Raw genomic sequence first — 15,824 nt, forward strand, 5'->3', positions numbered from 1 at the left:
GTACATACATTCACACACACACACACACACGACTCATACAGTATTCATGTGTTGTGCCAAAGTTAGTGTTGGTGATCACAACAGTAAGCTAAAAATCTTTCCATAATATCAGCACATTGAAATGTAGCAGCTTCATGGTGGACCATATGTAGAAACCCACTATACAGTGAACTGTAATTTAATTTATAATCACTATGTTATTAAAAGATACATAGACTTTTATCTAATGCTGACACACACACATTATTTCTTTTGTTAACAAGCACTTATACCTGTGTAAATAGCACACATTACTGAAAGAGAAATTGCTGAAGGGAAATCCCTGTGTCAGAACTTATGCATTTTAAATCTTCCTGGACATTGTCACATTGCCTTCTGAAATAGTTACAGCAATGCATAGTCCCACAGCAGGAGAAAGCCTGTGTTGTGAGCCAGCCCTCATCAAGGAAGGATGTTGTGACTGAGTCTTAACTAACCCATCCAACCCATCTGATGAGCAGAAAAACATGGCATATCTGTGCCATTAATTAGGAGCAAGCTTGAAGTTTTAAAATTAATATTTGACTATTTTGATGTCTTCTTCAGTGAACCTCAAAGAATCAAATCTTTCCAATATTTTAGAGAAGATTTAACACTTTGGTATTTTTAGACAAAATCCTGCCACCCTGCTCCAGCTAGTTTCTGCAGTGACAAAGTAGTCCCCATTATTCAATCCCCACATCTCTGCAGTCTCCACTTCCCTTTTCTCACAGTCAACTGAGGAATAGTTTCTAGGGTGGAGCAGAGGAAGAGGTGAGCCGTTTCCACCTGTGTTCCACTCCACTTATGGTAGATTCCAGCGACTTCCCAGCACGCTGTACAAATGCATTGTACCCTCTCTTCCAATCTCAAATCAAGCGTCAAGGTTTGCATGGTGCCTAGGCACAGCATGCTCTGTTGTTCTTCCTGTTGCTGCCATTCTGACCCCATTTTTCACATTGCAGAAGTCCCTTGATTTCAACTACTGGTGGTTTCAGTCTCTCTAATTCAATAGGTTAAAGACGGCCCTGGAAACCAATCAGAAAAGCAAGAAATAAGATAACAGCTCTCCCCACAGAGCAGTTAAGAACCTGATAGTTGGGTTCTAACAGGTTCAGCCAACAGGGCAGCTCTCATGTCCACATCTGTGCAGCCTTGTGCACTACTCCATGTACTTCCTGTGTGCTTCCCTCTCTATAAGAGACCTGTGCCACACCTGCCACCTGAGGATGAGAGAACAGAGGTGAGACCGTGAAACATGTCATCCCAGGTCTTAACTCCAGGACTGATCTGGATTTGTAGTGGGTACTCAGGATCCCTCAGGATGTGACCACAGCAGTCTGCATAGCATGTATGTGTGACCTTTAGTAATGTTTCTGGAAAATTAGTAATGTTTCTGGATCTTCCCAGTACATCCTTGGGTGACAGTGGCACTAGTATTGTGCATTGTGTTTCCACTCTTGGCTTGGTGCCACTGCCCTGGGTCATTTTTTGCTGCAGTACTTAAGATCGCCATTAGTGGTCGGTACTGTGGTTATTTCTTCATTTTAGTGATGAGGAAAACAAGGCTTAGGATGAGTAAGTGTTTTCCCCATTGTTTCAGAGCTAGGATTTAAAACCAGGTCTGGTTCACTCAGGTGCATTATTCGCTCATTGGACAAATATTGTTGGACTCCTGTGCTGTGGCAAGTGCTCTCCTGAGTATGAAGGAGGGATAGAAGGAAGAGCACAAAGATCCTGCTCTTATAAAGGTCACCTTCTAGTTGGGGGAGGAAAACGGATGAGAAGCAAAGGTATCATGCATTTATATGAGGTGTGTGTGTGTGCAAATGTATAAGCTCAGCAAAGCACAGCAGGCTGAATCAAGAAGGATTGTGGAAGAGGGTGGATGAGGAAGAAATCTCTGATGGGGTGACATTTGATAGTTGAGCCAAGTCCTTATGGAAGCAAGGGAGAGAATTGTGTCTGTCTGGTGGACAAGCATTCCAAACAGATGGAACAGCATGTGCTGTGGATATGGAGTACAAGCAAGCTTGGCAGGCTGAGACATGACATGACGGGCAGGTGGCTAGAATATCAAGGGGTGGGCAATTGTGCCCCTTGTCCTTGTGTGTTCCTTGATGGAAGACAGGAATTATTCCACCTCATTTCTTGTTGAACATCCACAGTGTTCAAAGTATAGTACTCGACATGGAGTGTGATAGAAACAGTAAGTTAATAAGTGAAGGAATAGTTGTTGGAATGCACTCATATGACTCAGAGGCAATCCCTTGAGCTGACCCTCTGTCCTGAAATTAATCTTATAATATATAGATATGTCTTGAGTAAATACTGCACACCTCTCCCCACCTCAAAAAAGCTTGGAGAAAAAACTGTATTTCCTGCCCCATGCACTGAACTGTTGACATTTCCTTCTCCCTTCCTTCACTCTCTCTCTTCTCTCCTGCTCTTCCCTACCCTTTGTCCTTCCTGCTCTGTCTCTGGGCTCTCTGGCACCCCTCCCCACTTTCCCTGTAAGTTTAATTTGGAAAGTTAAATGAGCCATGTGCTTCTCAGTTTTTTCATGGCTGGGGTGACCTTGTGGGTAACTTTGTGTCTTTGCTCAACTCAAGGAGTTTGTGCTGTGGATTTCTGTTGTGGCTTGCTTGCAAAACACAAATAGGCGTTTCCCAAACACATGTCATGCCTTGGTGCTTTTGAACAGTATTTCTTCTTCTGGGATGATGACTGATCATTGTCCCCATGCCAAGAAATCTTCCATGCCCCACCATGATGCTCTCTCTGTGGAACAGAGTGAAAAGTAAAATTGTCTCTATCCTCAAGAGCACTCTAGAACCTGGGGGACACAAGTCCACAATGCTCTGTGATACAAAGTGAATAAATGTGGCATCTCAGTAGAACTTTCTGATATAGAGCAGATCGTCTGTGCAGATGTGTGAAGGTGGGATGCCTCTCACCTGTGGATCCTTGGCACCTGCCCAACTCATTGAACACCCTCACCACCCTGCATCGAAACTGGCCAGTGACTTCTCTGTATTTCCATCAGTTATGACTGAGGTTCCTCTCATATTCACACTTCCTAATCTTATGCTTGGCAAAAATTTTATAATCCCAGAATGTTCCTATAGCAGCCAATGACTCCCAAATGCCCAAAGGCCAGTAATAAAAGGCAATGTTTAATCTATTTAATCATGACATTTTATAAAGAAAGCAATGTCAAGTCTTAGCTCATCATGTCAAAGGAGAATGTTTGGAAGTTTATGATTTTCCCAGGAATGTTTTGTCTTCTATGTGGACATTCAAGGGCAGAGGGATGAGTCTCAATTTTAAAGATTTCAATTTCTACATGGTACATGCCTCAGAGGACTCTAGAATAGGAAGGGAGTGCATATGAACAGCTGCCTGATGAGCACATACCAAGTATGGTGTGTGTGTGTGTGTGCGAGAGCAGGCACGTGGGGACCTTTAATGGTAAAGCTCTGAAAATAATGGAGCAATAGAAAGAACAAATGAAAACTTACATGCAGATGTATGGGTCTTAGAAATTGTTCTGTTTCAAAGTTGAAATTAATGGGGCTGGGAAAACATCTTAAAGTGCCTTTAAAAAAAACTGTATAGTTCAGTTTTGTTTCTAGTTAAACAGCTACAGTAATGAGGCATATTAAAGTATTTGCTGCGAAATAATTCTTGAATAATAGAATGAATAGACAGTTTCAGAGATCTGTGATAGATATTTTTTTTGCTATGTCATTTACTAGAATATGAACTTGTACAAATTTCTTACCTAAGTCTGGGTTTCTTCAGTTGTACAAAGTACCTCTCTATGATTTTTTTTTTAACAAAGTTTAAAAAAGAAAAAGAGAAAAAAAAACCCAAAACCATGTGATCCACTTAGCCCAGTTCCTGACCCAGAGGAGAGGTTGCTCTGGTTAACTTGGAGGTTAATACTGCTGCTGCCATCAATGGAGACATTCTGCGAAGAGACCGTCTGCCTGTGCCTCAGGAAAAACTCTACCGAAGGAAGGCCAGGGAAGAGTTTAGTCTGAGTAGCAGGAGAGGAAAAGCAGTTCAAGCCAGGAGAGCTCTCTGAATGAACACCGGGTGTCAGCCAGGAATAAGAACACCATTTAGAAGTAGCAGAAGCCCTCCAGACGTGGACTTGCCAGCAACGTCGCAGAGTTTTGTTTTATTTTGGCAGGACTAGGACAGAAACAGGTTTCTGTGGGTAAAGTATGGAAAAGACGTGCCAGATCTTAAAGTAACAGCCTGCTTTTGAACAACCTCTTTGGTTCTAAAATTCTAACCACCCTCATCAGAGAGTCTGGAGCCTAGCTTAGTAAAAGACCTTCTCAGGGGCTCAGAGCATGTTGCAGAAGGAGCTGGGCCCTAAGAGGTGGCTCCATCAGAAGGAGGGCTCACCTTTAGGCTCCAGGAGGGCTGTCCCTTGTGCTGGGTGCAAAGGTGGTTTCACATTCTCCTCCTAGCCTGGCTTGTTTTCTGGTCCTGCCAGTTAACCACTATTTTATACAGATTATTTATTATTTAGGAATTATGTAAGGAGCATATTTTTGATAACTATTTTTAAATTTTTATTTTTAATTTTCAAAGTAATTGCTTCTATTGTAAGGGTCCGGCGGAGTGTCGGAGAAAGAGACCACAAGAGACCAGCTTCATGCAATAAGCAGGGGGGAATTTTATTGAACCAGCATGCTGGGGCTCTGTGCCCACTCAAGAAAGGAGAGCAGCCCAGAGCCCAGAGCAGAGGTCAAGCAGAGCTTAAGTACACTTTTTGGAGAGGGCGGGGGGGTGGGGTGGGGGGGCTTTGCATACATCAGAACAAATCATCATGAGGCTCGGGAAAATTGAACAACAACTCCGAGACATGATTAGTACATTCATTGATGGGAACAGTCTAGGCAGGGGTGATTGGTCACTCCTAAGCGGGGTACACATTTAAACTGATTGGTTTTGGGGCCTGGATGCTTACGTGCCGAGCTACTTAGAGCCCTTAGCTATTAAACAACCAGGGGACCAGGAGAAATATTTACTGGGAAGTTCAGGTATTGTCCTAACAGCTACAGGGATTACAGGTTCCGGGGGTAGCAGAGGAATTTTAACAATACCTGGTCTATTACTATTTAGCCCAGGCCTTGCAATTTAGAAACTTTACAATGCCCAGTCTTTTACACTTTAACTCAAGCTTTGCAGCTTAGAATCAGCTTAGAAATTTTACCTTTACACTATTTATGGAGTTTCTAGGATTTAACATGCTCTGATTTAGGAAATGATTAAATCAGGTTAATTAATAAATCCAACACCTCACACACTCTTCATTTTATTTGTGGTGAGAAGATTTAGACGTATTCTTCACATTTTGAAATATGCAACACATTATTATTTATTGTTGTCACCATTCTGTGCAATAGGTTGCTAAATCTTATTCCTCTTGGCTAACTGACATCTTACACCCTGTGATCAATACCTGGCCTTCCTCATCCATTCTCCTCCCAGAACCTCTGATATCCACCATTCCACTCTTCTGTGATTTCAACTTTTTTGAGTTCAGATATAAGATCCTACAGGACTTGTTTCTCTGTCACTGTTTTATGTCACTTATCATCATGTCCTTCAAGCTCATCCCTTTTGACACAATTAACAGAATTTCCCACTTTTTAAAGGCTGAATAGTATCCCATTGTGTACTGAATTTTGTTCATCTAATTCATTTTGTTGATGGACAGGTCAATTGCCTATGTAAACTATTGTGGAAAATATCATACTACACATGAGAATGCAGGTTATCTTTTCAACATAATGATTTTAATTCCTTTGGATGTATACCCAGAAATTGTTTTGCTGAATCATATGGATGATTCTGTTTTATCTTTCTGAGGAAACTGCATGCTGTTTTCCATAATAATTGTACTAATTTACATGTCTACCTACAGTGTACAAAGGTTCCCTTTTCTCCACCCCCTTGTGGCTGACAGTAACCTTTTGTCTTTCTGATAAATCTACTGGGCCTTAGGTAATAGCTCATTGTGGTTTTAATTTGCATTTCCTTGGTGACTAGCAATGATGAACATTTTACCATAATCTTTTGGCCACATGTATTCTCCTTTGGAGAAGTATCTACTTAGGTCCTTGATCATTGTTTAATTGGGTTGTTTCCTTGCTACTGACTTGAGTTCTTTATATATTTTGGTGTTAGGCCTTGATCAGTTGTATGGTTTGCAAATATTTCCTCTCGGTCCCTGGTCTGTCTCTTCACTCTACTCTTTTCTGTGCTGTGCCTAAGCGTTTTATTTTGACACAGTCTCATTTGTTTATTTGTGCTTTATTTGCCTCTGCTTTGGGGTCATATTGAAGAAATCTTTGTCCAAACCAATATTGTGGAGCATTTTCCCTCTATTTCTGTCTAGTAACCTTACAGTTTCAGGACTTATATGTAAACCTTTAATTGTTTTGGGTTGATTTTCACTTGTGATGTAAGATCAAAGTCTTAATGGGTGCTTCTGCTTTTGAATATCCAGTTTCCCATTTATTTATAGAAGATAGAGTCCCTTCCCTATTGTGGGTTTTTGTTATTGTTGTTTTGTTACATGGTACTGGGGATGGAACCCAGGTCCTTATACTTCTGGCCAAGCACTCGACCACTGAGCTCTATCCACAGCCTCACTATGTATTGTGGTGCCTCTGTGGAACATTGGTTGATTTTAGTGTCTGGGTTGATTTCTGAGCTCTCTATACAGCTTCGTTGGCCAGTGTGTCTGCTCTTCTGTCTGAGTACCATGCTGCTTTGATTATTATAGCTTTGTAGTAGATTTGGAAGTCATGTAGTATGAAGCCTCCAGCTTCGTTCTTTTATTTTAAAAGATTGCTTTGAGTGTAAGAGATCTTTGGTGATTCCATAGGAAGGGCGAAAACATTGACCCAAACCAAACCTTGAATACAAATAAAGATTCTGTCTCAGAAATGTCTGTAATACTTTACAGATGTTCACTTTGATACACAGTGAGCAATAAAGAGAGAGGACTTTAATAAAAATTACAGTGACCTCTATTTAAGCACAGTCTAACCAGGCACTAGGCTAAACGTGTTTCTAGATTAAGGTCTTCTATTGTCACAACCACTGGTGAGGTGGATATCACTTTTTCCCATTTTATGGATCAGAATTTAGCGAGGATGAGTGATTTGCTTAGGTTCATAAGGTAGCCCTCAGGCCTGCACCTAAACCCCTATTTCTCTACTCAAAGCCTGGCCTTGCAAAGGCAGCTCCAGTTCTGGATCAGCACAGGTTTGGGGTGGATGGGGACTGCATTATTTCAATCAGCAGCTGTTGCAAATAGTGAGAATGCTCAGAAAGAGCGGCACAGCGTCCTAATTACCTGTGGCAAGGAAAACATCTGTGTAAGAAAAGTAATGAAATTAATTCTAATGTGGAGCAGTTGCATACATTAATTGACATTAATTAATGTCAAATTACAAGATACTTCCTATGGAATCGCATCATACGCTCACCAGAATTGAATATGGAAAGAGTTCATCATACTTAATGCTATTACAGCAAGCCCTGGGGGAGTGAGAGTGATTGGTCTCTCATTATGAACTGCAGCCAATTTCTTTCTATTTCCATTAGAAGGAGAAAGGGAACAAACCAGGGAACACTTTACCAGGCAGGCAGCTCAGAATGGATCATTTACCCTTCAGCTTGTAAATTTCACTTTGAGCCATTCTGAGAAAGAATTGGTTTAAAGACTCCTTCCAGAGGCTTTTCCTATGTCACCAAAATGTATACTTTGTCATTCTTAAGCCCAAAGACAGTCTCAGGTACAACTCAACTGCAGAATGCAGCATGGGTTGGAGGAACCCAGAACACGCTGGTCTCATAAGCCCAAAAGACTCTCCCCTACCTACCAAGCTGAGAGGTGTGGGACCAGCGATGGGTACACAGGTTGTCTAACCTCCTTACATTGCTGCTTTTCCTCTATTATTGAAATAAATGTTTTATTCATTTTTCCTCAGTAGGCATGCATCTATTGATGTCTATATATAAACAACTTGCCAAAAAAAGTGGACCCATAATGCACATATTGTGGTAACCTACTTTTTAAAAACTTTTATTTTGGAATAATTTCAGGTAGAAAAATTACTGAGATAGTTTAGAGTACATGTACTCTCCACCCAGTTTCCTTCAGTGTTCACATTTTTATAACCCAAGGTATACCATTCAAAACTAAGAAATTCACTTTGGTGCCATACTATTAATGGGTAACTTCCTTTTATAATATAAAATTCAATACATATCCTTTCATAGTAGCAGAATTTTAATAGCCAACAATGCATGTCCCACGTTTATTTAACTGTCCCTCTATTGGTCATTTTGTTTTCTCTAATTTTATATATATATATATTTCCCTGTGATGAAAAACCAAGTGGCCACCTCCTTGCATACATCATTATTCCCTTAGAATTCACAGAGATGAACCTAAGACCAAAGGATAAGATTTTTAAGTATCTTGATCCCTATTGCCAGTTATCTCATAAAATATGAATTTATGGGTGTTTTCACTTGGGATTTAGGGATATCCCTTGATACTCTGTTAGAAGCCAAAATATATTTGACAAAAAAATTGGCCTGAAACTCGCTGAGATTTTTTCATGCCACATAGTGTGGTAGAAATAAACCAAAGTTGGAGTCAGGCCAACCAAGTCAAAACCTCATACTGCCATTTCTATAAATCATGAGTTTTACTCTCCATATCTGAAAAATCAGTTGATATATCATAGTCTGCAGTGTTGTGATGATTAAATGAACCAAGTAAATGTGAACATCCTTTAGAATGTCTGGCACAGTGTTGCTCAACAAATGTTACTGAGTCCCTCAGATTTATAATTTCATATAGATGAGCTATGAATGTGATAAGTATATGTTTGTGTTTTTCATCTTATGTTTTTTTGGGGCTCCATGAAGACAATAGTGAGTGTTTAGAAAAGAAACTACTGGATACTATCACAAAAAAGATAAGGAATATATATATATATATATATATATATATATATATATATATATCAGGAAGCCCTAGTTATACATCAGCTCTAAAATTACAGTGAAACTTGTAACTGGAGGCCCCAAAATTCCTGATCAAGAACCTTTGATTCAGTTAGCTTTGACCATAGTTTTTATTCAGTGTCTCATGGAAGGAGAATCAAAGCAGTAGGGCAGCTCTCGTCTCTGTAGAGTCAGTAGCTGATGTCATCAGGGTACTTTCTGTCTGTCTTTCACACTCATCATGTAAGTTTCATGCAAAGCTTGGCTTCTTCAGATAATCAAGACAGTAGAGCAGTTTGAAGCACCACATTGAGACACAGTGTAGACCAGAGGCAGAGGAGCCCCTTCTGCTGTATCACCTGGTACCTGCTAGATTTAAATGCCCTCTTCTAAATCTAGGAATGCCAAGAGGACTAGGAAAACCCAGAGTGGACCTAAACCCAGTGGGATTCTTCCCTACTTATGCGATGTTCTGAGTCACAGGGAAGAAGGATAAGTCTGTCCAATACGGTTTTTTCCCCCAGAAAATGAAGAAGAATGGAGTTTGGGTAGACCACTAACCGTATCTGATACAGAAATATAGTTACAGTATTCAAATTCAGCTTAACCAGCTTTGTTTAGGAACTGTTATGTGCCCAGGTTGATCTCATCATTGTGACAGATAGCAAAAGGGAAAGCAAGAATGTTCTCATTATTGATATAATTGGCATTTGAACAAGTTTGAATTTCAAAACATTTAACACATGTACTATTCCATAATTAATCCTATCTATAAGTCAATCTACTAGATAATTTATATTGTCAGCCCTATTTAATAGACGAAGGAGGCAAGGTTCAGGAAGGTGAAGTGATTTCTTTTGAACTAAGCAGCTAGTAAATGGCCACAGCAGAACTAAGCTCAGATCTCAAAGTCACAGATTTTCATCATCTCTGACCTCAAGGTACCTTTTGAGAAAATGAAGTAACTTAAAGGCATCAAAAAGGTCGAGTGGAGTGTGAAATTGTACAGACCTTGTGTGTTATTGGGGGGGCCATTTGGAGAAGAGATGAGTCCCAGTTATTGTTTTTAAGGAAAAATATCCTGAGTTATGCTCTAAAATGGAATCACAGGAAGGTCTGGGAAAAGGAGACAGGAAAGAATCAGCAGAGGTCCTCTCTTTAGTTCAGCTTAGGAGGTAGTTTCACCAGGAGCAGATGGGGTACTTGGGAGCTACCCCCTACCCACAGAAGGCAGCAGGGTGAGGAAGATGATGAGGAAAGCCCTGTTTCTTCAGGTGCCTGTGAGCTTATCAGCAATTACATCTTCTTTGGTCAGATGGGGGCCAATGAACATGCCGCCCCCTAGTGGCACTTCTTGTTGAGCATGGAATACCCGATGTGAAGGTGGTCATAACCCACTTGAGTCAAATGTGTGAAAGATGATATGTCATGAGCTTTGTAATGGTTTGAACAACCAATAAAAAAAAAAAACCTCAACCCTGCTGATTTTTTAAAAATTACTTAGTTAATACTCATGTCCTCTTCAATGTGCTACTGTCCATCCCCTTTCCATATAAGTTGTGGCCTTCATATATTTTCACTTAGAACAGATTTCTGCATGTGTCTATAATCCTTAAAATCAAATTTACCCATCCATTTTTAATTAAAAATATATATTCCAATAAAGAGGTGTTGTTCAACATAGAATCATTTATTGCCTATTATGTTCCAGGAACTTAAGGCTTGGGTAAAGAAAAAAGAAAAATAAAGTTACCTGTCTCCATGAAGATTACATTCTAATTGGGAAAGGATACAGAAAAAAAATACTAACATTTGTTATTGTGAGATATTCCATGGAGGGAATTAATGGGATGGCATATAATACAGAGCAGTCAGGGAAGATCCTTAGAAGTAACTGTGACCTGAAATCTAGAACCTTCTTTGGTAGCAGCCTGGGGAGAAGCATTGTAGGCAGAGACAAATAAAATGCCTCTGATGTGGTGGAAAGTTTGGCCAAGTTCCTGAACATAAAGTAGGCTGAATTAGAAGACTCACAGCAAGAAACAAAGAGATCAGTGTGGGAGGAAGAAGGAAGTTGGAGTGGTGGGCAGTGCAGATTTTGAATTTATTCTAGGTGCAATGAGGCAAAAGCCATTTTAAGTAAGAGCTGAAACTATCTGATTACATAGGGGTCAGAATAGTGAGTACTGAGAAACAAAAATAGCTTCCCCAATACCACCTCCTTCCAGCAATGGAGACAGAATTGATGTAAGAGTGATTTATCAATATGGAGACTGTGCTTATCAGCAGGTGTAATTTCTAGTGAGATCCAGAGCTCAGTTTACTCATCTATAAAAGTTAAGAACAAAGTTTTTGACTCCTGGGAATCCCTCTATTCTGTTTGATTTCTAATTCTTAGAAGAAACATGTTTATATTATTAAATAATCATTATTTGTAACAATAGCACTTCCACCTGAGATGGTTAATGACTTAATATGTTTCCCTAACTCTGTCAAAGGTGAGAGTATGGAGGGGAAGCCTGCTAAAGAGAAGAATGTAACTACGAAATCACAAGCATTATTAAATGTCAGTTTGGGAAAATATTTTCAGTAGGTTTTGGGGAAAAAAATAAGGAACAGATATTTAGTATTCTGGTATGGCAACATTTGGTGAGACCACAGGGAGAGGGTGCTGTTGGTAATTGCAAGGGAGTCAAAGAATAATAATAATCATAACAAAAATGACAGCAATTACCAATGTGAAGATTGGAGGTTTGTTTAAAGACATGGAGATGGCAAGGGAAATATACACCATCTACCCTGACTCTAAAATGCTACATGTATACCTCCACCCCATTTTTTTTTTCAGATTCACAATACCTTACTTGCCGAATGCAGAACTGCACAGAAACCAACAGAAATAAACCTTTCCCAGGCTACATTGACCCAGACTCTTTGATTGTCCAGGATGATTATGTGTTTGTTCAGGTAAGAAAGATCCACTTGTACCGATTGTCCCAAAGGCATTTCTCACTCTTATTTCTGTCTATGTCACAGCGTTTCCACCTGCTCACACGGCTTATGAGTAAAAATGGAAGGAAGGGAGGGAGGAAAGAAGGAAGGAAGGAACATATGGAGTGGGAAGCTTCTGTACATGCTGATCCTCAGGCAATGTCTAGAGAACCACATCAGCGGGTCACACAGGCACTACCTTGAAGCAGGAAAGTGGCCTCCAGAATGACACACAGTTCCATTTGTCCCTTCATCTGATTTGTAGAGCAGCTCCCAGTCATTTCATGACTGTGCAAATATGCCAGGCTCTTCTATCAGGGGAATACCAAGCTAGTCATCTCCTTCCTGGAACCAACTTAAGAGTAGGGAGAAAGGTGGGAAGGGAAATTGTGCTGCCTGGAGGGAGTGGGCAGCAGAGGCCAGAGTAAGAGTAATCAACTGTGATTGTCAGGACTGAATGCAGTTAGGATAAAGAGACCTTGCATGAGATATACTCAGCCAGGCTTTTCACTTCCTAAGAAAGTGAAAAAAGGGAAACAGTTTCCTTAGTGTGTTTTGCTGGGAGTTAGTGTGTTTTGCTTCTCTGGAGCAATTAAGGAAAATGTTAGTTCTGTATGAACAATGCATTTAAATATTCAGTTATTGCTTTCCATTAATAATGAAAAAGGTATAAATTCTAAATAGCTGATGCATACTGTGTATCTGCACTTATACATATGGACAAGAAATTTTGATTCAGAAGATTTAATCTCATGCTTTGAGGAAGGAATTTTTTAAAATGCTCCATATCAGCCTCTGTAATTTTAAGTGTTTCATAAATGATCACACACACACACACACACACACACACACACACCATTTCCTTCTTTTTCAGGGAAATGAGTAATGAATACTCCTATAATTTCAAATGACATTCAAACAGTTACATACATTGGTCTGCCTAATTCATTTCTCTATCAGTGCTTCTCCCAGGAACCTTTTCTGGTCTCTAGTAACCGTTTCTAATCCACATTTGTAATTTGCAAATCAAAATCAATTCAGCATTCATACATAGTTTGCTATCTGTGCCACTTTAAACATGACTCTCTCTAACCCACAAAGAGGACTAAGAGGCAATCTGCGCATAATGGCCAAGCAGATGATAACTTTCCTGTCACACTCCTGAGTGTCTGATGAACGTTACCCCAGGTATTTGTTGACATTCTAAATATGCAAACTCTCATTAACGTTTCATGTCCAGGTATTCACATAGATTAAGAGCAGCAACCAAGGAGAGAGATGCTGGCAGAGACTGTGTCCAGCCTGGTGCCTGTGCCTACAGGGAGAATATAACCCTTCTTTCTCTCTCTCCCACCCATTAGGATTCAAATTTTCCCAATTTCTTTCTAAAGAGACCTAAAATGGATTTGGACCATGATCTTGGCTTGCCTTTCTTCCTAGCATGCCGGTGTTTCTGTCTGTGGGATGTGCCCACAGTCATCAGTGTGACTTCATCAAAAGGGACCCTGGTGCCCAAAGACGTGAGGCTCCCCTTCCACTATTCAACCAGAGCCATTTCCTTCTGGTGTGGCAAAGGCACCTGTTATAGGGCTGGAGAGCTGGGCTGGAGCTGATACACTCTAAGGCTTATATCATTTGGAAACAAAAAAAAACCCTGAGAATGTTTTCTGGCTTCTGAGCTACAGTGAAAATTAAAAGAATTATATTTTTGTACAGTGGGTTCACTTTGGGCCTCTGACTAATACACATACCGTGTGTTGGCTGATTTTTGAACTAAATGCCAATTCTTTACACTTGCCTGCACAGGCATCCGTTCTGCTGCGTGGGCAACCAACTCCTTCCATTCAGATAGCACTTCTGTGACCTGTGACCTTTATGGTAGAGCTCCTCTTACAACCTTGTTTTTATAATACAGCTGACGTCAGGAGGAAGACCACATTACTACGTGTCCTACCGGAGGAATGCGTTTGCCCAAATGAAGCTTCCGAAATACGCTTTGCCCAAGGTATACCCTGATTGGCTTTTTCCATTTCACTACTTTCTCTGATTCACATTGTCCTGCCTCCACTCTGTTCTCGGAGACCTTTTTAGTCTCTCACAGTCAAATCTTTCTTATCACCCCACCTCTGTTACTTTCTTGTTTGCCAGTGTTGCTCCTTCCTTTCTCTCTTGGTGCCCCCCCTCCTCCATCAATCCCTTCCTTTCTTTCATTATCTCTCTGGAATTCTTGCTTTAGGAGCATCCAAATAAATTAATGGTTTGCTTTTGCTTTTCATTAGTAATAATTTTAACAGTGTGCCTTGGTTTTTTCTATAAAGACAGAGACAATTTATTTGGATTCATTGTATATCAGCTCAACATGTGGAACTCATTTCTATCCCAATTTATTGTTACTATTTGTTTATTGAGAGGTGTTGCAATCACATGACAGCATTATTTCTCAATGGGACTTACTAAACGGGATAGTCTTTAGAGTTCTGAAGCACAGCTAATTTTTTAGACTTCCCCAAACATTCCCCTTTGAACATAGTGGTATTGGGAAGTTAAAGACCCTCAACCACTGGCAACCCCATGCGATCTTTCCGGAAACACTAAAAAACTACGTTGATACGGAGCGCCACCTAGTGGAGGTCAAACTGATGTGGGCATTCAGAGCTGCCTGTTTGAGAGAGCACCAATGTATTTTAAGTGCCCAATTTGTTAATGTATTGGCGCTTAATCTTAGAACAAGGGAGATACATGTGTAAAATGTTTAAGAAGTGTATTTTGAAGGTTTAAATAGAATTATAGGTGGACTTTGAGCTTTGGGGTTGAAAAGAAAACCTAATGAACTTTTTTTTTTTTTTTTTTTTTGTTCAACACCATCCCTTTCTCTTATATTTTCATCCTCTGACTTTGTAGTATGCCACCTTCAACCAATACAGATATCTGGGCAAGAAATTATGCAACAGACCTAGTACAAGGGATAGTAGGTCTTCTTTCCCTGGAGAGCAATGATAACAAGTTGCTGACTTCTCTAGGCAGAATCTCTTAGGGGGCACCCACTCTACCCCTTAACACTGAATGGGGGGGATGAAAGACCCAGCCATTAGAGGTGATAAGGCACATTGAATTGCACTATTAACTCCAAGGATCTATCTCCATGAGAGTAGCTATTATTATTTTCAGCTGCTAAGAGATCAATGACTGTTGTAATTGCCCAGACCCATGTGTCTGTGTTGGAATACACATTTAAGCACTTTCTTCTCTTGATTTGATTTAACTTTTTTTCTTTAATAAGGTAAGAACTTACAACATTGAAGTTTGGCCTTGGAAGAAAATTGGATGAAGTTTGTTTGTAACAGGAAGACAGAGTGTTGTTAAATCACACTCGATAATCTATTAGGAAGGTTCTTGAAAGAGATGAACATATTACCTCAGTAGATAAAACAACAGTTTCCCTCCTAGTGCTGAAATAAATTGTGATTTCTCTGACCACCGGCCCCCCAATGAAATAGTTGACTTGCAAGATTTGTACCTTTGAAAATAAGAATTACACTCAATGCAGAGAGCTGCTCTGGTCCAGGCAGCTTGTGGAATTGAGACCAGATCAAGAAACTGCAGCTTCGAGGCACTCAACTTGGGCTCATCCTGGGGTGAATGTACTCTTTGAGTAAACTAAATCTGAGCCAAAACCAAATGCTATTTGCCACAGACTTGAGGCTAGAATTAAAATCTTTGGACACCCATGCTAGTGTCTTTTATACATATTTTATTTCTTTAAA

At 40.1% G+C, this 15,824-nt stretch overlaps 1 protein-coding gene across 10 annotated transcripts in view; it reads left to right on the forward strand.

Moving 5' to 3' along the window:
• The window catches only part of Sorcs1 (sortilin related VPS10 domain containing receptor 1), a 474,759-nt gene that overhangs the window by 350,086 nt on the left and 108,849 nt on the right, over positions 1-15,824 (forward strand). For all 10 annotated transcript variants that reach the window (XM_078052770.1, XM_078052650.1, XM_078052432.1 and 7 more), the window contains exons 7-8: positions 11,918-12,036; positions 13,976-14,065. In XM_078052770.1, the coding sequence (XP_077908896.1) occupies positions 11,918-12,036; positions 13,976-14,065 (209 nt within the window). The remainder of the gene's footprint in view (positions 1-11,917; positions 12,037-13,975; positions 14,066-15,824) is intronic.

Source organism: Ictidomys tridecemlineatus, chromosome 1, assembly GCF_052094955.1.
Source record: "Ictidomys tridecemlineatus isolate mIctTri1 chromosome 1, mIctTri1.hap1, whole genome shotgun sequence".
In the NCBI taxonomy this organism is placed as follows: domain Eukaryota; kingdom Metazoa; phylum Chordata; class Mammalia; order Rodentia; family Sciuridae; genus Ictidomys; species Ictidomys tridecemlineatus.